General features: G+C 43.8%; 1 protein-coding gene across 4 annotated transcripts in view; it reads right to left on the bottom strand.

Annotated features, from left to right (window-relative positions):
* epg5 (ectopic P-granules autophagy protein 5 homolog (C. elegans)) overlaps positions 1–27,783 on the bottom strand; it is a 236,083-nt gene that overhangs the window by 32,922 nt on the left and 175,378 nt on the right. For all 4 annotated transcript variants that reach the window (XM_038790783.1, XM_038790784.1, XM_038790785.1 and 1 more), the window contains exons 31-36: positions 24,399–24,612; positions 22,796–22,941; positions 19,570–19,777; positions 18,139–18,214; positions 14,249–14,352; positions 5,918–6,093 (exon numbers count right to left, since the gene is read on the bottom strand). In XM_038790783.1, the coding sequence (XP_038646711.1) occupies positions 5,918–6,093; positions 14,249–14,352; positions 18,139–18,214; positions 19,570–19,777; positions 22,796–22,941; positions 24,399–24,612 (924 nt within the window). The remainder of the gene's footprint in view (positions 1–5,917; positions 6,094–14,248; positions 14,353–18,138; positions 18,215–19,569; positions 19,778–22,795; positions 22,942–24,398; positions 24,613–27,783) is intronic.

The following is a 27,783-nucleotide window of genomic DNA, read 5'->3' as shown; positions in this document are numbered from 1 at the left end:
AATACCTCCTCCACTCTAATCGGGGCACCCAGCTCATCCACTCGCCCCCCACCTACTGTTGGGAATGTTAACCCGTCCAGAAACCTTTTCATCTCCTCCGGTTCTTCCGGCCGCTCTGAAGTATACAGCTTGCGATAGAAGTCCCGGAATACCTTATTGGTGCATGAGTCACAGAAAGTTGGTTTACAGGTGCAACAGGTGATTACGGCGGCAAATGGAATTTTGTCCTTCATTGCTGGAGGGATGGAGTTTAAGACGAGGGAGGTTATGTTGCAATTGTATAAGGTGTTAGTGAGGCCACACCTGGAGTATTGTGTTCAGTTCTGGTCTCCTTACTTGAGAAAGGACGTACTGGCACTGGAGGGTGTGCAGAGGAGATTCACTAGGTTAATCCCAGAGCTGAAGGGGTTGGATTACGAGGAGAGGTTGAGTAGACTGGGACTGTACTCGTTGGAATTTAGAAGGATATGGGGGGATCTTATAGAAACATTTAAAATTAAGAAGGGAATAGATAGGATAGATGCGGGCAGGTTGTTTCCACTGGCAGGTGAAAGCACAACTAGGGGACATAGCCTCAAAATAAGGGGAAGTAGATTTAGGACTGAGTTTAGGAGGAACTTCTTCACCCAAAGGGTTGTGAATCTATGGAATTCCTTGCCCAGTGAAGCAGTTGAAGCGCCTTCATTAAATGTTTTTAAGGTAAAGATAGATAGTTTTTTGAAGAATAAAGGGATTAAGGGTTATGGTGTTCAGGCCGGAAAGTGGAGCTGAGTCCACAAAAGATCAGCCATGATCTCATTGAATGGCGGAGCAGGCTCGAGGGGCCAGATGGCCTACTCCTGCTCCTAGTTCTTATGTTCAATCCTGCTGGGTCCTCCACTCTGCGCCCCTCCCCATCCATCACTCTACTTATTTCCCTGGCCGCCTCCCTCTTCCCGAGTTGCTGCGTTAACAGTCTGCTAGCCTTTTCTCCATGCTCGTACACCACGCCCTCGCCTTCCTAAGCTGTTCCACGGCCCTACTCGTGGATAGCGCCCCCAGTTCCGCCTGTAGTCTCTGCCTCTCCCTTAGTAAAACCTCCCCCGGGGACTCCGCGTGCTCTTCATCTATCCAACCCATTTCCCTGACTAATCTATCCATCTCTGCCCTGTCTGCCTTGGCTCTGTGGGCCCCAATTGAGATCAGCTCTCCCCGCACTACTGCCTTCAGTGCCTCTCACAGGGTCGCCGCTGAGACCTCCCCCGTATCATTCACCTGCAAGTAATTTTGCATACACCTCCGAAGCCTCTCACAGATCCCCTCCTCTGACAGCGTCCCACGTCTAGCCTCCATTGCGGGCATTGGCAGTTCGCCCCCCCGATCTGCAGGTCTACCCAGTGCGGGGCATGGTCCGAGATAGTGATTGCCGAATATTCCGTGTTCTTTACCTTCCCTATACAGTCCCTGCTTAGTACAAAGAAGTCTATCCTAGAGTATACTTTATGGACGTGCGAGTAAAACGAGTAGCCCCTTCCTGTCGGCTGTCTGGCTCTCCAGGGGTCCACTGCCCCCATTTGCTCCATAAACCCTTTCAGCTCCCTTGCCATTGCTGGGAGTCTACCCGTTCTGGGACACGACCGATCCAGAGCCGGATCAAGGACCATGTTAAAGTCCCCCCCCCCCCCCCATTATTAGCCGACGAGAGTCCAGGTCCGGGATCTTCCCCAGCACTCTTTTAATGAGGTTCACGTCATCCCAGTTCGGGGCATATATATTCACCAGCACCACTCTTCTCCCCTCCAGTCTGCCCCATACCATCAGGTATCTGCCTCCCCCTGTCTGCGGATATGCCCTCCGCCTCACATTGCATCCGCTTGTTGATCATGATTGCTACCCCCCTGGACTTCGAGTCCAAGTCCGAGTGGAAGACCTGGCTAATCCAGCCCTTCCTTAGCCTAGTCAGGTCAGACACTTTCAGATGTGTCTCCTGCAACATAATTACGTCCGCCCTCAGAGCGCCCATTCAGTCCCCTGACATTCCAGGTGATCAGCCTGGTTGGTGGGCACAACCCACCCACCCCCCCAACGCCGGTCAGCGGCCCGTGCGTCACGCCATTCTTGGCTCGCCTCTTGGCTGCCTCCAACCTCAACCTCCTTTTAAGTGCCTATTTCAAATGCCTCCCACGTTAGCAGAACACCCCCCCCCCCCAGCAACATCCCCCGATACCCTCACCCCTGCCATCCACTGGCTATGATCTCCCCCCCCCCCCCCCCCCCCCCCACCTGACTCCCTTGACTAGCCAATCTGCTAGCCCGGTGACTCATCACTCCGGCGCCCTCCTGTCTCATTCCCATTGTTTCTCCATCTTCATCCCCACTCCCCGGCGCCCCATCCCCCTCTCCAACCCACTGGAGCAAACTCCCTGGCACAGGAAGGCATGGACATCAATAAAACAAACCCCCCCCCAACCCACATCCTTAGCCCCCCTCGCTGACCGGCCCCCCTTCGTTACCGTGCCGGCTCCAGTGTCCTCCGCGAGCCGCACAAAAAGTAAAAATCCGCCCGAAAAGGAGAAAACAGAAAAAAGTGGAAGAAAAGAAAAAAAAAAGCAGTGTCCAAAAGCAAAGGAAAGAGTACCAAATGTTCCGCTTGGCACCTTTGACCCAGCAAACCATTGGACAGCAGTCCAGGCCGTTCGGCGTACCTTTATACAGTAGTTCTCGGGCCCTAATTCGCACCCGTGGGGCTTCTTTTCGGGACCAGCCCTTGATCCCTCGCAAAGTCCATCGCTTCTTCAGGCTCGGAGAAGTAGTGGTGTTGACCCTGGTGTGTGACCCATAGACGAGCCGGGAACAGCAGAACAAACTTCACGTGCTTCTTGAATAGCACCTCCTTGACTTGTTTAAAGGCTGCTCGCCGCTGAGCCACCTGTTAGGTCCTGTTAAATATGGAGGACACTGTTGTTCCACGTGCTGCTTCTGGCGCTCTTTGCCTACCGCAGCACCCGCTCCTTGTCCACGAACCTGTGGAATCTAATCACCATCGGGTGGGGGTGTCCAACCGGCCGCCCCGCCTCGCCTGCACTCTGTGTGCCCCCTCCAGCTCCGGCGGTCGCGGAAAGGCTTCAGCCCCGATCAGCTGCATCAACAGGTCTGCTACAAACGCTGCGGCATCAGCTCCCTCAGCCCCCTCCGGGAGGCCGACCATCCTCAGATTGTTCCTGAGGGCTCTATTCTCCAGCTCCTCCACTCTGTCTAGCAGTCTTCTTTGCCGCTCCTTCAGCCCGTCAACATCTAGTGCCACGACCGTCAGCGCATCCGCCTGCTCCTCCACCACCTCTCCCAGCTCCTTAACTTTAACATCTTGCGCATCCAGCCTCTGATTCAGCTGATCCACTGCCTTCTGGAGTGGGTCCAAGCTGTCCCGCTTCAACGCTTCAAAACTGGTTTTCATTACCTGGAGCATGTTATCCAGCGCCTGCTAGAATGCCGAGTCCGAGGTCCGTGTGTCCGCCATCTTAAGTTTCAGGTCAGTTTCCTCAGCTCCTTGTCTTCGTCCCTTTTCCCTCTTTTCTTCTGCCGCCGCCCGCTCTTCAGTACTTTCACGACCGCCTTCCTACTGCTCCGTGGTCCCGCTATCGCGGGGAATCAGCCCCTAAAGCCCCGCCGGAGTGAGAGCCCGCCGAATGTGCGGCTCATTTGGATATCGCTGCCACCGGAAGTCCAGTTCTCTCGTTTTATCCATATAAGTGAAGTCCCCTCATCCCTGGAAACATTTTCATAAATCTCTTTCCGATTGACTTCACATCCTTTCTAAAGTATGGTGCCCAGAATTGACACATTGTCCGGGATTCTCTGAAAAGTGTTGACGCCGGCGTAAACACTGAGTATTTCACACCGGTGTCAACGGGCCTCTTGGCCCAGCAATTCTGTTACCCACAGGGAGCCCAACGGCGCTGAAGTGCTCTGTGCTGCTCCAGCAGCCTTACGCGGCCCTGCACTGCTCGCCACGGCCACTTGCGTGCCGGCGCCGCGCAACATGGTGGAGCCACACAGCGGGCCGACGCGGAAGAAGGTAGCCCCCCCCCCCCTCCCCGGATTGCGTGCGCTCGCCGATCGGTGGCCCCCGATCGCGAGCCTGGCCATAGTGGAGGCTGCCCCTGGAGACAGATCCCCACGCCCTCCCACATTGACGGCCACCGCAGCTGCGACACTGAGCTCTCGCCGGGTGGAACCATACGTGAACCACGCTGGCGGGAACTTGGCCGGTCGACCGTGGAGAATTGCCATGGGGGCATCTTTCAACGCCCCGACTGGTGCCGCGTCGCCGGAGAATCGTGTCCCTGCGTCACGGGCAATTTAGTGTGGCCAATCCACCCACCCTGCACATCTTTGGACTGTGGGGGCAAAACCCATGCACACAAAGGAAAATGTACAAACTCCACAAGGACAGTGACCCAGGGCCAGGATTGAACATGGGACCTCGGCGCCGTGAGGCAACTGTGTTAACCACTTTGCCACCGTGTTGCCCGATCAAATCCTTCTTCTCATCCTCTGCAGTACCAATGTTTACCTTACCTACTCTTTTTCGTTTTATATATTTGTAGAAACTTTTGCAATCCCTTTTTATACTGTGACCTAGTTTACTCACATAATCTATCTTAATTTTCTTTATAGCTTTTTCCGATGCTTTCTGTTGACCGTTAAAGATTTCCCAATCCTCTAATTTCCCACTAATCTTTGCCACTTTGTATGCCTTTTCTTTCAATTTGATACCCTCCTTTATTTACTTAAATATATATCCATCGCTGATTATCCTTTTTTCTACAGTCCTTCCTTTTCACTGGTATATACTTTTTCTGAGCACTTGAAAGTCCTCCACTGTTCCTCAATTGTCCCACCACAAAGTCTTTGCTCCCAATCTGCCCTAGCCAACTCCTCCCTCATCCCATTGTAGTCTTTGTTTATTAAAACAACTGTTCACCACTACTGTTCCCGTCAGTCAGCTAACTTCATATTCCTGCTGCACTGTCTCTGTTATTCCGTGAACTTCAACTTTTCTAACAAATCTGTTATGTGGCATTTTGTTAAAGACCTTTTGGAAGCCCATATACATTGCACCAATCTCATTCCCATCAACAACTCTCAGTTACTTCATCAAAAATCTCAAGCAAGTTGAGTGGTAGTGTGGTAATAATGGAGACTTGTCTCAACTTCTTTTCCTCTCTGTCTTTTACAGAATTTATATATGCAGTCTATCAGGATAATTAACATCCTCCACTCTAACCACTGTAAAGGTTTTTCACCCCTCAGTATCTTCCTTACAATTTCTTTCCCTTTAGTTGGTGACATATAGAATATACCCAGTCCTATAATAGTACCACGAATATTTATCAGTTGTAATCAAATCAATTCTATCATTGATCCATCCCACTGTTCCTCCTTTCTTTCCATTCCTATCTTTCCTGAACACCATATATCAAGGAATATTTAATACCGCATACTCCGTCCTGTCCTTTTTTCAGCCAGATCTCTTATTACCACAAGATCATATTCCCAAAACCACTACCTGCACATGCAGTTCCTTATTTACCACATTGCCTATGTTCACATACGTGCACTTGAAACCTAATTTAGGTCACTTTGCACTTTCATGCTGACCCTGCCTAATATGTCATTAAATGCAGATGATTGCAAATAATGCCATGTTTTATTCATTTACCAGGAAAGTCTGTAATCGGAAAAGACAAAGCGAATTTGTGGATGGAAATTTAAAGTGTTTTGTCAGCTGTTCATTTAAGTCGGCTTCATTGTACATCCAACAAAGCAGCAAGACATAAATATTGATATACTCAGAATCTGTAAAATCATAGTTATAGCAAAAGTGAGTTGAATAAACTTTAAGTTGCAGGGAACAACTTTTCACAAAGTCACCTACTTTAAAGAACTCGTCCATTAAGGCTTGATCAGGATATAACTCTTTCCATGGCAGGTTGGAATATTCTGAATGGTAAGTATACAGGATATACTCTGGCATTTTGGGTACAGTGCAGGTTTCACAATAATGCATCAAATGGAACCATAGAGCACTTCGCTGGCCAGGAATTAGTCTACCTGTAAGGAAAAGAGTGGAAAATAAAATATGGTGTATAATGAAGAAAATAACAACAGCTATGATGTTAACTATTTCCTGCTAAGGCAAAAATAGTAAAGAGAAACTTATTGTTGCTTCATTTTTATGACACATATTCTAGCAGATTGAGAGGAAGGCAGAAAGCAGCAAACTATAGGTCCGTTAGCCTAAATTCTGTCATAGGGAAATGCTAGAATCCATCATCAAATAAGTTATAGCAAGACATGAAAATATAATCAGAATACAATCAGGAAGAGTCGACATGGTTTTGTATAAGGGATATCATATTTCAATAATTTATAAGAGTCCTTGAGGACATAACGGGCAATGTGAATAAAGGGGAACCTGTAGATGTTGTGTACTTGCATTTCCAAAATCATTTGATAAGGTGCCACATCAAATGTTACTACTCAAAATAAGAGCTCATGGTGTACAGGGTAACATATTAGTTAACTAACAAGGAGCAGAGAGTAGGGAAAAATTAGTAATTTTCGGGTTGGCAAACTGTGACTATTGGAATGCCTCAGGGTCAGTATTGGGGCCTCAACTATTTACAATCTATATCAATGTTGGCAGCTAAATTTGCTGCGGACACAAAGAAAGGCAGATAAGCAAGTGGTCAAGAGGAGATAACAAATCTACAGAGGGATTTACATAGGGTACATAAGGACAAAACATTGGCAGGTGGAGTACAATATGGGAAAATGTGAATTTGTACACTTCAGCAGGAAGAACAGAAAAGCAATATACAATTTGAATGGAGAGACTGCAAGTTGAAGGATTTAAGTGTCCTCGTCTATGATGACCAAAAGTTGGTATGTAGGTGCAGCAAGTGATTAGGAAGGCACATCGAATCTTTGTGTTTAATGCAAAAGGAACTGGGTATAAGAGGAGACAAGTGTTGTGTTAGACTGCATAGGAACATAGGAAACAGGATCAGGAGCAAGGCAGTTGGCTCCTTGAACCTGCTCCACCATTCAAATGGGTCATGGCTTTAATTATTTACCTCAACACCATTTTCTCACACCACCCTCGTACCCCTTTTTAAAGTTTAAAAATTAAGAGTTTCCCATTTAAGACCGATGTTACAAACAGCAGGGAGTTTAAATAGATTGGATTTCTCCTGTCACGACCCGTACCTAAACAGAAAGGTGTTTTCAGGTTTGATTTCCCCCTTTGTAAGCAGTGGTATATTTCCCAATCCTACAGTTTATAATCTAATCATCTTTATTAGTGTCACAAATAGGCTTACATTAACACTGCAATGAAGTTATAATGAAAATTCCCTAGTTGCCACATTCTGGCGCCTGTTGGGGTACTCTGAGGGAGAATTCAGAATGTTTAATTCACCTAACAATTTGGTGTGATTCAATCTTATTAATAACACCACTGCAAACGTTACGCAGAAAGGAGTTTTGCTACATAGCCTCCAGCACATTCAGAGAATAAAACAGGGATAAGGGAAAGAAAGGGGTACAGGGCAATGACCACAGAGTAGATAACAATTATTGTTTCACACAAGTTCAGAATAAAGTCCAATGGCGTATTCTTTTACAGAGTCAGCAGGCTGAAGAGAGATGCTGGATAAGCCACTTCTCCAGTAGGGGTGGCTTTCCTTACGGTATAGTGCTATGGGCCAGGGTTCAGAGAACACCAAAGTATATCATGGAGTTCACCTGACCTACAACTTTTAATAGATTTTGGTTATGGGGAGCACAAGGATCCACTCTCCAGGTGTTATGCAACAGAGACCTTAAGTATTTAAAAAATAAAACAATGTTTATTCTATGAATTCAGTTAACACTTTACAAACATACAGTAAACAGTTTGTCAACTACAAATCCCCACAGATGGGGCAGCACGGTAGCATAGTGGTTAGCATAAATGCTTCACAGCTCCAGGATCCCAGGTTCGATTCCCGGCTGGGTCACTGTCTGTGCGGAGTCTGCACGTCCTCCCCGTGTGTGCGTGGGTTTCCTCCGGGTGCTCCGGTTTCCTCCCACAGTCCAAAGATGTGCGGGTTAGGTGGATTGGCCATGCTAAATTGCCCGTAGTGTCCTAAAAAGTAAGGTTAAGGGGGGGGGGGGTTGTTGGGTTACGGGTACAGGGTGGATACGTAGGTTTGAGTAGGGTGATCATGGCTCGGCACAACATCGAGGGCCGAAGGGCCTGTTCTGTGCTGTGCTGTACTGTACTGTTCTATGTTCTATACAATACTCTACAGTATAATAACTTGATACCTTAATAACTTTCCTAACAACATCCATAAGTCAAAATACCCTTTTTAACAAAGGCAGCAGGTTTGAAATCTCTACAGAAAGCAGGTATCACTTATAAATTATCAAGTGATCTGAACACCTTTTTAACATAGAGAGAGACTCCAACATCCTTGCCGTCTGAATACAGCTTTCAACTGAAAATGAAACTATGACACACAGTAGCTTCCAGCTCAAAAGAAAAGTAAAAGACAGAATCACATTCCAGCTCCACCCACACAATGACATCACTGCAGCTATTTGATAAAACACACTTTTCTTAAAGGGACTCTCACATGACAATAGATACAGAGATAACGTAGCAAAAACAGAAAATGCTGGACAATCCCTGCAGGTCTGACAGCATTTGCGGAGAGAGAATGGAACTAACATTTTGAGTTTGGAAGACTCTGTTCTAGCTTTGACAAAGAGTCATCCAGACTCAAAACATTGGGCGTGATTCTTCCAAAAGGATTCGAAGTGTGGCAGCGAGCGAGAACTGGCGTGATTGATCCACTTAAGGAGGCCGCACAGGCTTCACGCCGCAAGTGAATGCTTGCCGGCCGATTCACCGGGACCGCAATCACCAACCCCCTGCTAACAAGGTCAAGCAGCACTCTGCACTTGCACAGCCAACCCCACTCAGCTCGCATCCATGGCGACACGAGGAGTGGCCCCACGATTCTGGGATACAGACCTGGGGAGGCTCTTAGAAGCAGCCAAAGTCAGGAGGATGTCCTGTGTCCCCAAGGGACCCAGAGGGTGAGCCACAGGGCAGCCAGTGCCCCCTGGAAGGAAGTGGCAGCTGCCATCAGCTCGGGAAGCGTGACCAGGAGGATCTGCACCCAGTGCCGTAAGGAGGTCAACAACCTACACGGGGCTGTATGGTTGATTTGGGACAGGCCATCCCCACAGACGAGCTTGCACCTGACACCACCTTCACCCAGCACCGTGCCGTGTCCTGGCCCGCCCATGCTGCCCCCTCCCTAAACCTTTCTCTACTCCCCCCCCAGAGCCCCCTCCCCTGCGCAGACCCATGCGTGCGGCTAACAATGCCCTCTGTGTTCCACAATCATCAGGACAGGGCTCAGACTGGCGGCGGGGTGCCAGATATTAGAATCCTTCCTGACCATCTTTGAGGAACAAACCCTGAAGAATAATAATAATCTTTATTAATGTCACAAGTAGGCTTAACACTCCAGCGAAGCTACACTATGGCCCCTGTTCGGGTACACGGAGGAAGAATTCAGAATGTCCAATGCACCTAACAAGCACGTCTATTGGGACTTGTGGGAAGAAACCGGAGCACCAAGAGGAAACCCATGCAGACACGGAGATTCCCCAATTGGTTGTGGCGTTTGAGGAGGCTGGGCAGGGCGAGGCTGGGCTGCGTTCTGGTCACCGCATGTGCGTGGGGGGGTTGGGGACGGGGACTGGGACTGTTGGGCGTCCACATGGGTGTGCAATGCTAACAGTGGTGGCGCCAGCTTGGAGCTCCGCTTGGTGCTAGTGCTCTGCATGCTGTTCGACTTGTCCCCGCCACCGATCAGCAGTCTGCGACTGCGTGGCCAAGCTGTTCAATGGCAGGCACAACGTACGCTTGCACTCCCACGACTTGAAGTACTGGTTGGGAAATGGTCAGCAGTTTGTGACTGGGGTGGATATTGCTACTGGACAGTGAGGGATAAGCCAGGCCAGGTTTGTCGGTGATGAATACTGATCAAATGAGGCCAGTCAATACGGCTGATACATGTCAACTCTAGAGGAAAACTTTGTGTCTCCACTTTCTGGAAACCAGGAAGTGCTTTTGGTGAGAAATGAGATTACTTGGATGTTTGGATAGTGCAATGTAGTTGAACCAGTAATATTGTGACATTTTATGTGTTTGCAAGTGACTTCATTTTGTCTAAAGTCGTAGAAGCAAAAACAAGATTGCACTTTCTTCTATACTTGTTTAAATTTCTAAAGAAATAGGGATATATTTAAAACAACTTGTGTGTAAATGTAAGGATGCACATTGTTCAACTGAAATTGTTTTAATTTTCAGTAGTAAAACTGAAACATCAGGTATTGGAAATAAAGTTTCAAAGTTAAAATTCAGAATGTCCTCTCTGGAGTCATTCCGCCAGAGGCAGCGGCAGAGAGGTCACGCACCCAGCATGTACACTGGTGCCATTTTGTAGTTGCCAGCAAGCAACAGGACTGTGTGAAGAACTAAAGACGGATTATTTTGTAATAAGGAAGAGAGGACCCGAGGCACAAATCGGCCAGGATCTCACAACAGCTTCACAGGAGAGTCCATGGTAGGACAAAGCAGTTCTGGTGTGAGCTGTATCCAGAGCACCATGGCCTCTGGTAAACAAACAATTAATAATAATAATAACTCATTGTCACGAGTAAGCTTCAATGAAGTTACTGTGAAAAGCCCCTAGTCGTCACATTCCGACGCCTGTTCGGGGAGGCCGATACGGGAATTGAACCCGCACTGCTGGCATTGTTCTGCATTACAAGCCAGCTATTTAGCCCACTATGCTAAACCAGCCCCCGAGAAGAAACTGAAATCTGGAACAAAGCAGGAAAAGGACGATTTCTTGTTGTATGGCTTTAATTGTGCCAATGCAAATCAGGATGCAAAGCCCATGTGTGTTATGTGCAGGGAAGTGCTGGCAAATGAAAGTTTAAACCCTCAAATCTTCAAAGGCATGCCAAGGTCGAGGACAAACCTCTTGAGTTTTTTCAAGGGATGCAGTGAGAATTTAAGTCATCAGCTGAACTCCTTCGCAGAAACATTGAATGATGAAGTACGTGAGATTGTGAGGAACAAGCAGGCTCATCTGCCGCATTAAAGGTAAGCAGTATTGGTGTGTCACGAAGGTCAGCTGACATGGATCGAGAACGTCGGCCAACGGTATGACAGTTGGTAAAAGTGGGTCCCGGGAAGAGTCCCAGAGGCTACGAAAATGGAAATGTCACAGACATGCATGGCACCGAGGCCAACACTGCTGGGGTGGCGACCACAGTGGAGAGTCTGGTACAACGTCAGCGGCATTAGTGGAGGTGCCCAAGGCATGACGCAGTTGGTGACGGCAATGTCGGTAGACTGTCCGTCTCGAGGGGGGATAGAATAGTAGAGTAACTCATGGGGCTAAAGGCAGACAAGCCATCAGGACCTTTTGAACTGCACGCTAGAGTTTTAATAGAAGCGCTGTAGAGATAGTGGACCCACTGGTTGAAATTTTTCCTAACTTGTTAAATTCTAGGAGGGTACAGGAAGATTGGAAAACACCCAATGCGACTCCCTTGTTCAAAAGGGGAGAAAGGCAGAAAGCAGGGAATTATAGGCCTGTTAGTTTAACATCTATTATTGGTAAGATGCTGGAGTCAATAATCAAAGCGGAAATAGTTAATCATTAGAAATGCCGAATACAATCAAACCTAGTCGACATAGCTAAATGAAAGATAAATCATGTTTGACAAATTTTCTTGAATTATTTGAGGATGTAACAGGGAGAGTAGACAGAGGGGAACCTGTAGATGTGGTGCAGTTAGATTTTCAACAGGCATTTGACAAGGTGCATTAAGTAAAAGCCCATGAAATTGGAGGAAGTATGTTAGCATGGATTGAAAACTGGCTGCCACATAGAAAATAGAGTTGGAATAAATGTGTTCTCTTCAGAGTGGAAGGATGTAACTAGTGCAGTACCACAGGGATCAGTTCTTGGCCTGTAATTGTTCACTATGTATATCAATGACTTGGAGGAAAGAAAGGGTCCAGAGGAGGTTCACAAGAATGATCCCTGGAATTAAGAGCTGGTCATATGAGGAACGATTGAGGACTCTGGGTCTGTACTTTTTGGAGTTTACAAGAATGAGGAGGGATCTTATTGAAACTTACAGGATCTCTGGATAGAGTGGACATGGAGAGGATGTTTCCGCTAGTAGGAAAAACGAGGACCAGAGGGCACAACCTCCGGCTAAAGGTACGATCCTTTAAAACAGAAATGAGGAGAAATTTCTTCAGCCAGGTGTTGAATCTGATGAATTCTTTGCCACAGAAGGCTGTGGCAGCCAAATCAGTGTATTTACGACAGAGATAGATAGGTTCTTGATTAATAAAGGGATCAGGGGTTATTGGGAGAAGGCAGTAGAATGGAGATGAGAAAAATATCAGCCATGATTGAATGGCGGAGCAGTCTCAATGGGTCGAGTGGCCTAATTCTGCTCTTATGTCTTATGGTCTAACAGATGTAAGGATTCCAAATTTGCCAATGGTACGAAAATATGTGGAAGGGCATATTGTGTTGAAGATATTGTGATTCTGAATGGGATATAGATAGATTGGGTGATTGAGTAAAAGCCTAGCAAATGGAGTTTAATGTGGGGAATGTGAGGTCACACACTTCAGTAGGAAGAATCAAAAGGCAGTTTATCTGAATGGAGAGACACTGTGTGAGTGAAGTACAGAGGAATCTAGGTGTTCTAGTGCATGAATCACATAAAGCTCGCAGACAGGTCCAACAGTTAGTTAAGAAAGCGAACAGTATTTTGGCCTTTACTGCAAAGGGGTTGGAGTTTAAAAATAGAGAGGATGTGTTGCAATTGCACAGGGCATTGGTGATGCCTCACCTGGAATACTGTGGATATCAGAGGCAGTCCAAAGGAAATTAATCAGGCTAATTCCTGGGATGAGAGAATTGTCTGATCAAGAGAGACTAAATAGTCTGGGTCTGTATTCCTTGGAGTTTAGAAGGGTGAGGGGTGACCTTATTCAAACATGCAAGATCTTGAGGTGGCTTGACAGAACAGATGATGAGATGTTTTTACTAGTGGGAGAGTCTCGAACAAGAGGGCATGGCTAAACGATAAAGGGCCAGTCATTTAAAACTAAGGTGCACAGAAATTTCTTCTCACAGAAGGTGGTGAATCTCTGGAATTCTCTGCGGCAGAGGGTGGTGGAGGCTGAATCATTATAAGTATTTAAAGTGGAGGTGGATAAACATTTGATAGATTGAGGAATAGAGGGCTAAGGGGAAATGGCACAGAAAAGGAGTTGAGGCCGGCATAGATCAGCTGTCATCGTGTTAAATGGCGGTGGAGGCTTGAAGGGCCTGGTGGCCTTCTCCTTGTTCTATTTCTTGTGTTTGTGTTCAGGGTCCTTTGTCCCATCAGGCAGGTGATCTCTATTGGCTGGTTCTGGCCATCAAAATATAAATTGTCTTTGTGTAATCATTTTGGAATTTGGTCTCTGCAACCACAGGGCTGTTAAGGGTTACATGATTATAGCGATTATGATTGCCAGGAAATTCCTAGTATTTGAGTCATAGTCAGCAAGGCTTCAATCATTGAAATGAAATGAAAATTATTTATTGTCACAAGTAGGCTTCAATGAAGTTACTGTGAAAAGCCCCTAGTCACCACATTCCAGCGCCTGTTCAGGGAGGCTGGTACGGGAATTGAACCGTGCTGCTGGTCTGCCTTGGTCTGCTTTAAAATCCAGTGATTTAGCCCAGTGTGCTAAACCAGTCCCTGATATTGTAAAGCCTTTCTCCAATTTTAAATATTTGCTAGATTAGCCACACTGATATATAGATGTATATATTATAAAAATAGAGTGAGGTTTTAGCCGGGACACTGAGGTAAGGAGAAATTTAATGGGTGAGCAAGCACTTTGGGATTGTCTGATAATGCTATATAAATGAAAATACTTTCTCTTAAACGTTATTGTACTGAGTTACTTGCACCTGGGATTAACATTAATTATTTTGATACAATCATCATTTTATATCCACCATTCTACAACATCTGATCATAATTGCATATTTCTCAAAATCCATCTGTTTTTCCAGAATTGAAGGACCTGCTTAATTAAATCAGAGCTTACCTTTAAAACTTTGATGCAGATAATCAACACTTTTAGTAAATAACTTCACCATGCCAGATGCTACTGGAGTGTCAATCTCTAGCCAAGGATATGAACGGTTATTGCTGTAAGTTAAAACATTGGAATGCTCAACTAAACATAATCAAAATCACAATCAAAAATTGTAGTCTGAGATAAAATGATCATTCAAAATCATGTTAGTAGTAGAATTAGGGGAAGCAACAACAACCTGCATTTAACATAGAAGAGGCTAGCAACTGTCATCAGTGGGAACGTAAAATATTTTGATAAGTACTTATAATAAGCAAAAGGTAGAGAGAGAAGGGATGAGGCCAATTAGGGACTAAAAAGGGGATCTATGTATTGAGATAGAGGACATGGCTAGGGTACTAAATTTTGTGTCTGTCTTTACCAAGGAACAGGATGCTGCTAAAGTCATACTGCAGACGAATATTGAGACACTGGATAGACTACAAATTGATAAAAAGGAGGTATTTGAAAGGCAGGCTGTTCTTAAAGTGGACCTGGTGGTATACATCTAAGGGTACAGAGGGAAGCAAGGTAGAAGTTGCAGAGGCACTGGCCATGATATTTCAATCTTACTTCGATATCGGGGTGGTGGCAGAATTGGAGTATTTCAAATGTTACTGCCTTGTTCAAAAAGAACAACTTTTTCCTTGGTAGTGGGGAAAACTTTTAGAAATGATAATGCAGGACAAAATTGTCGCTTGGACAAATATGGATTAATTAAGGAAAACCAGCACTCATTTAAAGAAAATTGTTTTTAACTAAATAGATTGTGTTTTTGATAAGGTGACAGGGGTAGATGGAGGTAATGCAACTGATGTGGTGTACACAGACCTTCAAAAGGTGTTTGATAAAATGCCAAAGTTGAATAAGATGGAATAAGAGGGACAATGGCAGAATGACTGAGTGACAGGAAACAGGGAATAGTGAAGAAGTTGTTTTTAGGGTTGGAGACGTATTTGGCATTCCCCAGGGGTTTGGTACAATGATTAGAGCGTTTCTTGATCTACATTAATGACCTTGGGTTTAAAAGGCACAATTTCAACCTTTGAAAATGACAACATTTTGTTGTGAACTGTGAGGGGGACTGCAAGAGGACAAAAACAGCCCAGTGGAATTGCAGATGAAATTCAACGCAAAGAGAGTGAAGTGATATATTTTGGGAGGAAGACTGAGGAGAAGCTGGAAAAAATAAAGGATACAATTCCAGAGGGGGTGCAGGAGCAGAGGAACGTGGTGTTATATATGCAAAAAAGGTTGCAGTTTAGGTTGAGAAAGTTGTTAAAAATGCCAGGGATCCTAGGCTTTATAAACAGAAATAAAATCAAATCTGCGATAAAATGATCATTCACAATCATGTGATTATTAGAGGAGAAAACAAGGATGCTATTGCTAACATTAATAAAACACTTGTTCTGGCTTCATCTGCTGTGTGGTGTTCAATTCTGGGCACTGCATTTTTGGGTGTGAAGGCTTTAGACTGGGTCCAGAAAAGATTTATGAGAATGATCCCAGGGATGGGAGACTTCAGTTATATGGATAGATTGAAGAATCTTGCATTGTTTTCCAGAAAAGATTGAACATTAAGATCACGAGAGATTTAGGCAGGATCGATAGTGCGAAAGTGCATCCGTATACCAATGACATAAAAGGATATAGAGATAGTGGGGAAAGAGGGAATAGAGATAGATGATCAGCCCAGAATGGTGGAGATGGCTCGATGGGCCGGATAACTTACTCCTGCTCCTCTGGGACAGATTTTGTAATCGGCAACAAAGACTTTGGTCTCCCCAATATCTGGTGCAAGACATTTCTGCCTGTCCAGTGTTGTATGTCAGATCAGAGGAGACAGTTGGTGCGTGGGATATGAGAGTGGTGGTCATAGGGTACAGCTTGATGTTACATGTGGAGCCTGACATGTTTCACGATGTTGCTGAGTGGGAAGCATCTAGATGAGAAATACGAGGGAACCAAGGATAGATCTACTTAGGAATTCAGAGACAAGGACGTGTGACTGGGAAGAGAAGCTGTAATTGGTGATTCTCTGCCTACAATTTGATCAGTAGAAGTGGAACCAGGAGAGAGCAGCCACACTCAACTCTATAATGGAGAAGCGTTGGTGGAGGATGGTGTGGTCAACCATGTCAAAAGGCTGGCCAAGAAGGATGAAGGGGGATAGTTTACCATAGTCACAGTCACATAGAATGTAATTTCTGACTTTGATGAGGACTGTTTCAGTTACTGCGACAGGGGCAGAAATCTGATTGCAGCGATTCAAACGTGGTGTTCTGGGGAAGATGGACAGCGATTTCGGAGGGAAGAAAGCATTTCAGAACATTTGAGAGATAATGGAGGTTGGAATGGGGCATTATTTTGCAAGTACAGAGGTGAAAGGTGAGTTTTTCCAGCATTGGGATATAGATGGCATACTTGAACTAACACAGGGGCCAACAGGGAAGTTGGATGGTCAGCATTTTGTTGGAAACAGTCAAGGGAATAGAAGGTGGATTCTGTGGACAAAGATGTGGTTAGAGAGGGCATGAGAAGAGATGAAAAGAAACTAGAGAAAGATTAGAGTTAAGAGTTAAGTCAGTGAGTGGGAGTTTCTGGGAAGTTTGACCCAGCGGGCTAGGGGAAAGGAGGAAAGTGGCAGAAGCTGCTGAACAAATCAACTCAAGTGACAAGTACATCAGTGCCTTCCAGCTGTTGGTGGAGGTGAATGGGAAAGAGGCAAAGGATAGGATTTTAAGATGTGTTGGACTGGTCATTATCTTGTAGGGAATGTGAGCTGTGTTTAGTCCATTGTGCAACAAGCTAATTTTACCCTACTGATGAGGTGTTGTTGCAATAATAATCCTGCTTGGTACAACAGGAATCACAGGTAATTTAAAATTCATTTATGGGATGTGGGCATTGCTGGAAGCATTTATTGTCCAACTCCAATTGTCCTTAAGGATGTGGTAGTGAGCTACCTTTTTGAACTGTTGAAGTGGCATTGGTACATCCTACAGAGCTGTGAGGGAGGGAGCTCCAGGATTTTGACTCAGCAACAGTGAAGGAACAGTGATATATTTCAAAGATGGTGAATAACTGAGAGGGGAACTTCCCAGATTATGGTATTTCCATGCTTTCATCCTTCTAGCCGGTAGCGGGTGTGGGTTTCGTAGGTGTTGCCTAAGGAGTCTTGGTTTGTTCCTGCAGTTCACCTTGCAGATGGTATATTCTTCTGCCACAGTTCCTCGGTGGTGGAAGGAGTGAATGTTTGTGGATGGGTGTGTACAAAACAAAACACATTTTGTTTTGTTCAAGATCACAATCCTCTTTTGCCATAATAACTTTACAAATGTTGGAGGTTTGATTACTTCCATATTTGAATATGAAAATCAAATTGTTGTTTTGCCTTATGTGTTACACTTGATAAAGGAGCTGCACTCCAAAAGCTAGTGATTCCAAAAAAACCTGTTGGACTTTAACCTGGTGTTGCAAGACTTCTTACTGTGCTCACCCCAGTCCAACGCCGGCATCTCCACATATGGGCGGCACGGTAGCACAGTGGTTAGCACTGTTGCTTCACAGTCCACTGTCTTATGTTCGATTCCTAGCTTGGGTCACTGTCTGTGCAGTCTGCACGTTCTCTGTGTCTGCGTGGGTTTCCTCTGGGTGCTTTGGTTTCCTCCCACAAGTCCCAAAAGACGTGCTTGTTAGGTAATTTAGACATTCTGAATTCTCCCTCAGTGTTCCCGAACAGGCGCCGCGAGTGTGGTGACTAGGAGATTTTCACAGTAACTTCATTGCAGTGTTAATGTAAGCTGATTTATGACAATAATAACGATTAATATTATTATATTTACAAAAATAGTTACCTTGCTTCTTCTGTATTTAGCACCAGTAGCCATGGCCGGAAAAGTCCCAGCAGTTTTGAATATACCATTTGCAAACCTACAATGAAATGATCCCAAATCATTAATGTTGGAAAAATGGAGCTAGATTAAATACACCTGGAACAGTGGACCTCTTCGATTCCTGTTTGTTATCTAGATGAAAGGAACCATTCTAAAGTACCATATTTTGCCCACTCAATTTACAATGATGCAATAATATAGATTTTATATTGTGTCTTCTAAATGGCCAATCATATAGTCCACCCATGCAACAGTTAAACAGAGTGATAAATTATTATCACCATTCTTTGAAGTGTTCTCAATCACAGCTGAATTTGTTGCCCTCAGGAAGAAAGCAGCTTGGGGAAATCCATAAATTGAGCAATATACTCTTATGAAATAGTCAATACTGTATTTCAATATTGAGTAGTTTCTCTAATCCTAACACACCAAATTGTTCTACTGTGTCAGACATAGACTAGAGTAGAATCATAGAATCCCTACAGTGCAGGAGGCCATTCAGCCCATTGAGTCTGTACCAGCCCTTGCAAAGCCAGTTGGTAACATTTTTGCCTGAGTTAGAGGGCTGCGGTTCTTCCAGAAACTTGAACATAAAAATAGAGACCAGACGTGATGACCACACTGGGGCCCCAGATGCCATTGAAGCCCCGTCATGGACATGGCAGGGAAATGTCCTGGAACTTCCCCCGGGACCACGGCAGTGCCAAGGGATAGGCCTGAAAGGGGCGGGACCTATAGGGCGACCCATTGGGAGGGCCCCGATGCCGATGATCACTAACTGCGGGTGGTGGGAGTCTTTAAATTCAATTTGAGATTGGGTGCCCTTTTTGGAGCTGGACTTGCTCGTGTCTTTAGGCTTCGTTCCTTCGTTCCTGACAATTACGAAGCCCCCAACCTCTAAAAAATGGCTAAGCGTGGGAAGATCTCGACGGAAAATCTCTATAGAGAAACAAGCCCCTTTTCAGTCAGAACCTGGCACTTTGCCTTTTTGGGAAAATTCCACCCACTGTATTCGAATTTGTGCCGATTAAACAAGGAGTCAATTGATATTTTAAATGTCATTGTGGTCATTTTCAACAGAGATAAAAATGGACTCACTTTCTTGGGAGTAAACAATTCCCTTTCAGAAATATCTGGTAGAATTCTTAAATCATATGAAATTTGGGGATCCTGTTTTACACTCATTGATCAAATGTTTAATTTAAAAATGATTACAGCATCAGGCAATCATAACAATGAATCCTCACTCCAAAGTAATATGTACAATTCGCAATACCAGTATTAACACTTAACATTTTACCTTAACATTGTATTCAGAACGCGAAAGTACAGGGCAGCTTTTACTAATGAAGGATCAAAGCTGATTCATTAATCCTTTCCTTTGGTTAATACCTGCTACATTTTTGCTGCCGGCCGGAGGTCCTTGGGCAAGTTTGGTTACCTCAGAATCAATAAGAGACCTAGCAAGAAACATCAACAATTTCTTCACTTCATTCATGTATGGCGTCCACTTTGAAAACAGACCAAAACTCCTTAGATCTGGTTTTGAAAGACGCAGTTTGAAGAAGAAATCAGAAAGCCATTGAATGGTCTCCAGCACCTGTATGGTGAAATAAAGTTCAAAACTACTTTCTGTTCATAATATGTATTTTTCTAACAAATTATATCTGAAAATGCTTAGATATAAAAAGTAATCACCAAAACCAGTGCTTAAAATGAAATTTTGTTAAAGAAACTTTAGGTTCCTCTCTGTCGAGTAAGTTAGGGTGGTGGAGTGTCTTGAATTTTGAATCCGCTTTTCTCATCCCAAGTTGGTTTGAGACCCACATTGCATTACTCAGCTTAAAACAGGAGGATTCAGAACATGGATAACTCAATGCATATTACTTCTTGGCAACGCATTTGAGACTACACCGAGAGGGACCCTTTGGAAACTATTTTTCCCTACCTCGACTGGCTGATGTGCTTGATTAACAGACTCACAATTGAAACAGAGATGCAAATACTGCTGAAGGACACAACACCAAATGTTCGGGCATCAAAGGTTGAAACTACCAGATCAATTTAGTTGAGAATTCTTTGATAGGGCAATACTTTGGTAGGAACATGGGTATTTTTATTTATCCAATTATCTGTACCAAATATCCAAATTCATGCATAATTGCACTCCCAACTGGTATTGGCAAAATTCACTTCTGTAGTATCACTTGAGATATTTGTCATTTTCCTTCATTGTGCTGATGAGCATACTTCATACAGTGATCCAGGATATTACAAGGATGTAACTTGTGATGAAGCGTGAGTTACCAGTATAACCAGTATAACAAACCACTGATCAATACTAATACAATCATGCTAATGTCCGAGGAAAATGCCAATCATGCATCTGCCAGCATCATCAGGTTTTGCAATACTGGTAAGCCATTTGTTAGAAACCGATCATTTTGGTTATTCATACTTGTATTTGAAGACTTTTGTGCTATAGTCCCACTGGTTCAGTGGGCATGTTGTGCGAACACAATATGGCTGCTATATGCAGTGGCTTGTGTAAAAATCACAGAGCTCTGTCTCTCCACTTCTAACTAAAATAAAACAATTACAAGCAATTGTTACTGTTCTAAGAAGTGCATAAAGCATAACTGTAAATTCTTCACTACGTTTTTTAAAATGTGGGGTATATCATGGTTGGTCAATATGCCCCAAACAATCAGAGACACTAACTCTTTTTTTTTAAATTTAGAGTATCCAATTCATTTTTTCTAATTAAGGGGCAATTTAGCACGGCCAATCTATCTACCCCGCACATCTTTTGGGTTGTGGGGGCGAAACCCACACAAACACGGGACCTCGGTGCCGTGAGGCAGCAGGGCTAACCCACTGCGCTATTGTGCTGCTTAGAGACACTAACCCTTGATCAGCATGAGAGACAGTCACTTTGGGCTTATGATGTTCTCTGTCAATATATTTAAAATATTCCTGACATACAGATAAGCTGTACGAGATGAAAGATTTTCATCTTATTAATCGATGGAAAGTTGCCTTTTCTGCCAGTGTGGAATGAAACAGAGGAAGTAAATTATTTAGTTTCAGATGTAAATGTGCTGAAACTAATGAAAACTGCCTAACTTATCACGCTGCAATTAAACCCTCTTGCTGTGCACCTGAAAATTTATAATGCAGCCTATGAAACTTAGAATGTACAACTTTTAAAACATGAGGGCTGAGTTGTGTCTGCTTGCTCCAGGCAATTAACCCCTTTACTCTGCATATAATCCTGTGCTACAAAGAACACTACACGGCACAGGAACAGGCCCTTGAGTTCTCCAAGCCTATGCCGATCATGATGCCTCTCTAAACTAAAATCTTTGCACTTCCGGGGTCCATATCCCTCTATTCTGATCCTATTCTCTTAAACACCGCTATCGTATCTGCTCCCACCAGCTCATCTGGCAGTGCGTTCTAGGCACTCACTACCCTCCGTGTAAAAAAACTTGGCTCGCACATCTCCTCTAAACTTTTCCTATCGGTTACTCTAACTCTACTTTACCTGAAAATTAAATAAGATTAACCAAACCTCTCTTCAAAACTTAAAATTGGGAGAGAAATCACAAAACACTATTTCACACAAGGCATTCGGTAGTCTGGAATTCACTCTACTAAAAGGCTTTGTATGCCCAGTTAAATGCCATTTCCAAGACTGAGATCAATAGATCTTTGATGAGTAAGCGTGAAGAAAAAAGGCAGGTAAACGGAGCAGAGGTACGGATCAATCATAATATAACTGGAAGGTTCTTTTCAGCCCAAACAACTTTTTACCCCAATTTAATTTAAGAACTGAAGAAATCTTTTAGGGAAGGGTTACTTTTTCAGTTTTCCTCAAGTCATGCGCCACTCAATTATAATCCGAGGGCACTGCCGACGTACTTTGGAATTGGCCACTAGGAGCTAAAGAATGACACAGAGTGATTTACCTTAACCTTCTTCTTCACATGAGATACCTAGCTTCCGTCCTAATTTTATTACTGGAATATGAAACTTCAAGCTAACTGTAGGTTTGAACATCCTACCTCTCCAATGGCTAATTGCTGAGCCATTAAACCTTATTTTATTTTGATTTATTACTGAAGATTTAGAAACTTGCTTACCAATCCTCCATTATGTTTTAAGTGCAGTCAAAGAAAGGTACTTGAAAATATTGACGAAATTTGGTTCTGGTACTATTCTAAACTCCAACTCAACAATATATTACTGAATAGGATCAATATTGCAGCAACAGTGATGAATTAAGAATGGGCTGATGCATGGAAACAGGAAATGACCAAGAACAAACATGGTGATGAAAGTTGCGAGGCTTAAGACTTAAGTTGAGAGTTAAAAAGGAGATAAAAGAAAACACAGAATGAGTCAGAATTTAAAGGGTCAAAGATGTAGAATATAAGTAGAGGGAAGAAAGATGGAATTAAAATAAATGTGAACTCAAGAAAGAAAAATAGGGAGAGAATAGTTTAAGAATACTTGAAATAAAAAACAAACCAAGAAACTCCAGAAACAATCTCATAAATCTGAATAGTCTGAAGTGCTATTCTCAGGTTTGAATTGGTGGTAAACTTTGTATTACCTGTTCAAATGACAGGCTAATCTTTTGAGAACGTTGGGTTTCTGTACATCTTGCAATTCTGGGCTCATGTTCATTTTCAGAGGTACAATTTAATGTTTTCAAAGCAACCTTCCAGCAATCAGGGTTCAACCTTTGTTCTGAAGAGCCTTAGCCAAAGAAAAAGAAAAGTGGACAACATTTATTTATGCAAAAGCTCTTCCAATTCAGCATTATCCTGTGTTAATTATTTTTCTTACATCCATTAAACAAATAGATGACGAGCTTCTGCCGATAGCAGCGTGCAAGTCAACTTCTAAAGCCTTGAAAATTCACTCCAATAGCCTGATATGGAAGTGAACTGTCAGCATGGGTGCAGGTGGTCACCATCTTTATCAATCGCTATGCGGGGTCTGTCCTGTGTGGGCATGTGTTAAACTCCTGCGCATCTTCACAATGAACCCTGTATCATGTGCTTGATCCCTCTCACAAAGTTATAAGATACAGGTAAGTAAAACATCCATTTGTGGGGTGAAAAATTGAGGCTGACTACGAATACGAGTATATCATGCCTTGGCTGAAAATGAGGCCGACTTATACTAATATGGGCCAGGGTTTAAAGAACCCCAAAGTGTATCATGCAGTTCACCTGACCCACAACTTTTAATAGATTGTGGTTATGGGAAGCACACGGGCCGACTTTGCAGGTGTGATGCAATAGAGATCTACAGTACTTTTAAATTAAAACAATATTTATTTATGAAACCAGTTAACACTTTATAAACCCACAGTAAACATCTTAACAACTATCAACACCAATAAATCCCCCAAAGAATACAGTACTCTGTAAGTAACTCTCAATCTTTCCTTGCAACATTCATAAGATAAAAAAACCCTTTTTACAGAAAGACATCAGGTTTAACTTCTCTACAGAAACAGGTATTGTTTTAAAATCATGAAAGGATCTGGAGACAGTCTTTAGATTGCAGACAGACTAATACACCTTCTTGCTGTGACTGCAGCTATCCAGCTCTGCAAAACAAAACTAAACGCACACAGTAGCTGCGAGCCCAAAGCGAAAGTAAAAGCAGACAAGATAGCCTAGCTCCACCCACTCTCTGACATCACTGCAGTGATCTAATAAACACCCATTTCTTAAAGGTACATCCACTACAGCTATTTTATAAACCCACATTTCTTAAAGGTACTCTCACATGACAATACACTGAATATATGCAAAAACATGATTTTTGCGGCTAATTGAGTTGTATAGTTTCTATGCTGGGGCAACCGTTCAGTGCAATCTATAATGTAACAGCAGGGATGCAAAAAAATACTTAAACAGGAAAATATTTCCAAGCAAAATGAATATTAATTTTCCAATATTTCATACTTCTCATGACATATATTTGAGTAACAACTTGACAAATAGAAGCAAAATATTAATTGTGTCTCAACAGAGCTTACCTATGAGGCAAAATCCCAATGACATTCAAACAATTCAATCAGACAAAAGTGATCTGGGTTTGACAACTCAACTGGATAAACAAATCTAAATCATTCAGGTTTACCACTTTAAAATGTCACCGTACATATATGTGAAAAGTCCTGCTAATAAAGAACTTACTCTGCATCAGAAGTCTGAGGAAGCCACTATAGTGATCAGGGAATTGATACTGTAGAACATACATCCAGTGTTTGCAAAAAATGTTAAAAGCCATTTGAACTTCTTCCACTGGTTGGAAGCCACACAGAGTGAGGGCCATATGAATTATCTCCAATAGCCGAGTCCGTTCGGACATAATTGGCTTGGTAGAATTCATCCACAGCATAAGGTCAAACTGCAATATAAAAACAGAAGTCAATTTTTATCTTGGCAATAAGATAGGATCCTAATTCTTGATCAATATATACATCTGCATGAAGTTGCTTATGAGCATAATCACTATTTTGAGAGAAACCACATGCTTTGCATGAAAATAGTATGAAAATCCACACAGATGGCAATGTATATCAGGAGAAAACGATCAATCCCAAACTCTGTTCCATGTTATGTACATAGTGACTTGAATACAAGGTGCAGTACCTCATTGCTTGATCAAAATCCAAGAGCTCCCTGCCTGACATCATTGTACGGGCAGCATCAGAATCAGAAGGGATCTGGACATTGTAGATAAAGATAAGCTGCTGTTCCCACTGGTGGAAAGGTCAAGAACCAGAGAGAACCAAGTTAAGGTGATTGGTAAAAGAACTAGAGACAAGGGCTGGGATTCTCCATTTGGGAGACTATTTGGGAGACTATGGGTTGGATTCTCCGCCCCGCCCTACCACATTTCTTCCTCGACCTGTTGGCGGGATTTTCCATTACGCCGGTCGGTCAATGGGGTTTCCCATTGTGGGGCAGCCTCATGCTGTCGGGTAACCCCCAGGCACCGGCAAAACAGAATCCCGCCGGCGGAGAATCCCACCCTATGTTCTTCCGCCGGAGGTGAATCCCACCCTATGTTCTTCCGCCGGAGGTGAATTGGAACTGACTTGCGCTCCCCAGGAAGCAATTCAGTGTCACTCACCATGCAAATTCAAAGGGAGCTAAGTGCTGTCAATTTCCAGCCCAGCACTTCAAAAATCACTCAAGCGCGAAGGGATTGGAATCCCCTTAACTCTCTTTGAAGTGGTTGATGTTTGGAAACATTGTGGTTACAGCATTTCAGCGTTTCACATCCATGAAGGGAGGTGTATGAAGTAAGGCTGACAGTTTTGTTTCTGGAAGTTGTCAATCACAGCCCACTAAGAGAAATGAATGAATGGCTTTCAGCTAAAGAATCTGAAGGGTTTAAACACAGGTCACCTGCTTTTCTCTTCCCAGGAATGGACACGTGGTGTTTCCTCTGTCTGAGTCAGCAGGTGCATGTCCAGGTGAGTGTAACAACAATATTATTTTTCACTCCCCCGTCTGGACAGCTCTCTAGCTTCCAGGCAGGGGTCCTATTTCCAGACGGGCCTGTGGAGAGGTCCCTTTATTTTGGGGGTAAGGGGGTCCCTCTAGTTAGGTCTCTGGGGTGGGGGGGGTTGCCCTGGAACAGGGATCTCAGGGGGGTTCCCTCTATTCAAGGGGTCTTGGGGGGGTGGGGGTGGTTCCCTTTTGTTAGGTGGTCTCTGAGGGGAGGGTCTCCTGTTTTAGGAGTCTCTGGGCGTGGGGTCTGCTAGGAGAGGGGTTCAGGATGGCCCTCAGATGGACTTTGTGGGCAACTGCCTTAAGGAGTTACCCCCTTGGCCCACCATGTGGTCTACCACATCAGGGCCACACTGGTAAATACCAGTACTGACCTTGCCCGCGTGATTCCCGGCCCAGAGGACCGGAGACTCTGTTGCCGGACCCGCTAAGTGTATGCAAATGGATCATTAGGACCTATCTGCATCCTCTCACTGGCTCACGGGTAGGAACCCCGATCTCGCTGCCAGTGGTAGGCCGGAGCAGAGTGGTCAGTTTGGCACCTAGCGCGAACCTCTATTTCGGTCAGAAGCCCAATTCTCCGCCGGATCGGGAACCGAGTTTCTGGTGTCACAGGGCAGAGAATCCAGGCCACGATGAGGAAAAACCTTTTCAAGGAATGAATGGTTAGGATCTGGAATGCCATGACTGAGAGTGTAGGTTCAATTGTGGCTTTCAAAAGTGAATTGGCTAATTATCTAAAGAGCAATAATTAGAGTGCTATGGGGGAAGACAGTGGAGTGGGGTTAGTGGAGTAGAATTTAGAGAGCTAACACGAATAGAACAGGCCAAATGACCTCCTTCCTGTGACTATTCTAGACCAGAAAATGCTCAAAGAGGAGGACTCGATGACAGCTGGGATTTGGTGAGGAAAACAATTACTTTCTATCATGTGTAACTGTCTGTTAGTGTGAACACACGTCTCTATCAAGGAAAGTGAAAAACATTGCAAGGAAACCAGTTCTGTAGAAGGGTCATATGAACTTGAAATGTTAACTGTGTTTCTCTCTCCTCAGATGCTGCCAGAACGGCTGTGTTTATCCAGCATTTTCTGTTTTCATTTGAAAGAACACTGGACTTGGTTGTCAACCAAGGGGGAAGAAATATGATCATTTTCAACTATGTAATTAGAAAATTTAAATCAATGTTCTGTCATGCCAATGTTGGTTCAGTTCATAAGATAAAGTTAAGAATGAGAATCGTGTGTAAAGCATTTAGAAGAAAAATCTGGAATCTAGACAAATTTCAAGAACCCAACATCAGTAAATTGTACAAAGATGTTGTAGAGATAAACTTTGCACAAAGTTCAGAAGACAATCGACTAACTAGAGAAATAAAATTAAAAGACAACAATAAATGATCGGTGCAGAGAAAGAGACAGAGCTCCTCCAGCTGTATTGAAAGACAAGTGAATCTTACAAACTCAAAATGGCTCCAGTGAAAGACCAAAATGGTCAGGTAATTGAGGACAAACAGGCAAGAAGCAATTGGTGGGAGGAATGTTTTGAAGAAATACACACAATGTATGGGGCAAGGTGGATGAATCAGTTCTGGAGAAACTACCTCCTGCACAAATGTAAGTTGACGTTGGATTTCTTGGAAAATGAAGTATAGGTTTCTATTAATAATTTGAAACAAGAAGGCTCAGAGAAATAACAGCAGAGTTATGATAATGATGTAAAGGTTGTTTAACAAAATTCAAAGAGTAGAATGGGAAACCACAATAATATCAATCTTCAAAATAAAAGAGAAGTGCAAATATAACTGCAAATTCAATACTTTGCTTGAACACTGACCCTGCCATGTAGTTCAACATTTACCCCATCCATCACAGGTGTACTATGACTGCAGTATGTACTATCAATCTACAAGATGCATTGCAGCAAATTATGAAGGTTATTTTGATAGTATCTTCCTCTCCTGTGACTTCTAGTACTGAAAAGGACAAAAGCAGCAATATGCTCAGAACACAATCAATTTCAGTGTGCTCAGTACATATCCCAGAATTCTGTACCAAACA

Source organism: Scyliorhinus canicula, chromosome 3, assembly GCF_902713615.1.
Source record: "Scyliorhinus canicula chromosome 3, sScyCan1.1, whole genome shotgun sequence".
NCBI classification, from domain to species: domain Eukaryota; kingdom Metazoa; phylum Chordata; class Chondrichthyes; order Carcharhiniformes; family Scyliorhinidae; genus Scyliorhinus; species Scyliorhinus canicula.
The sequence above is the reverse complement of the archived record's forward strand: the minus strand, read 5'-3'. Positions and strand labels throughout refer to the sequence as shown.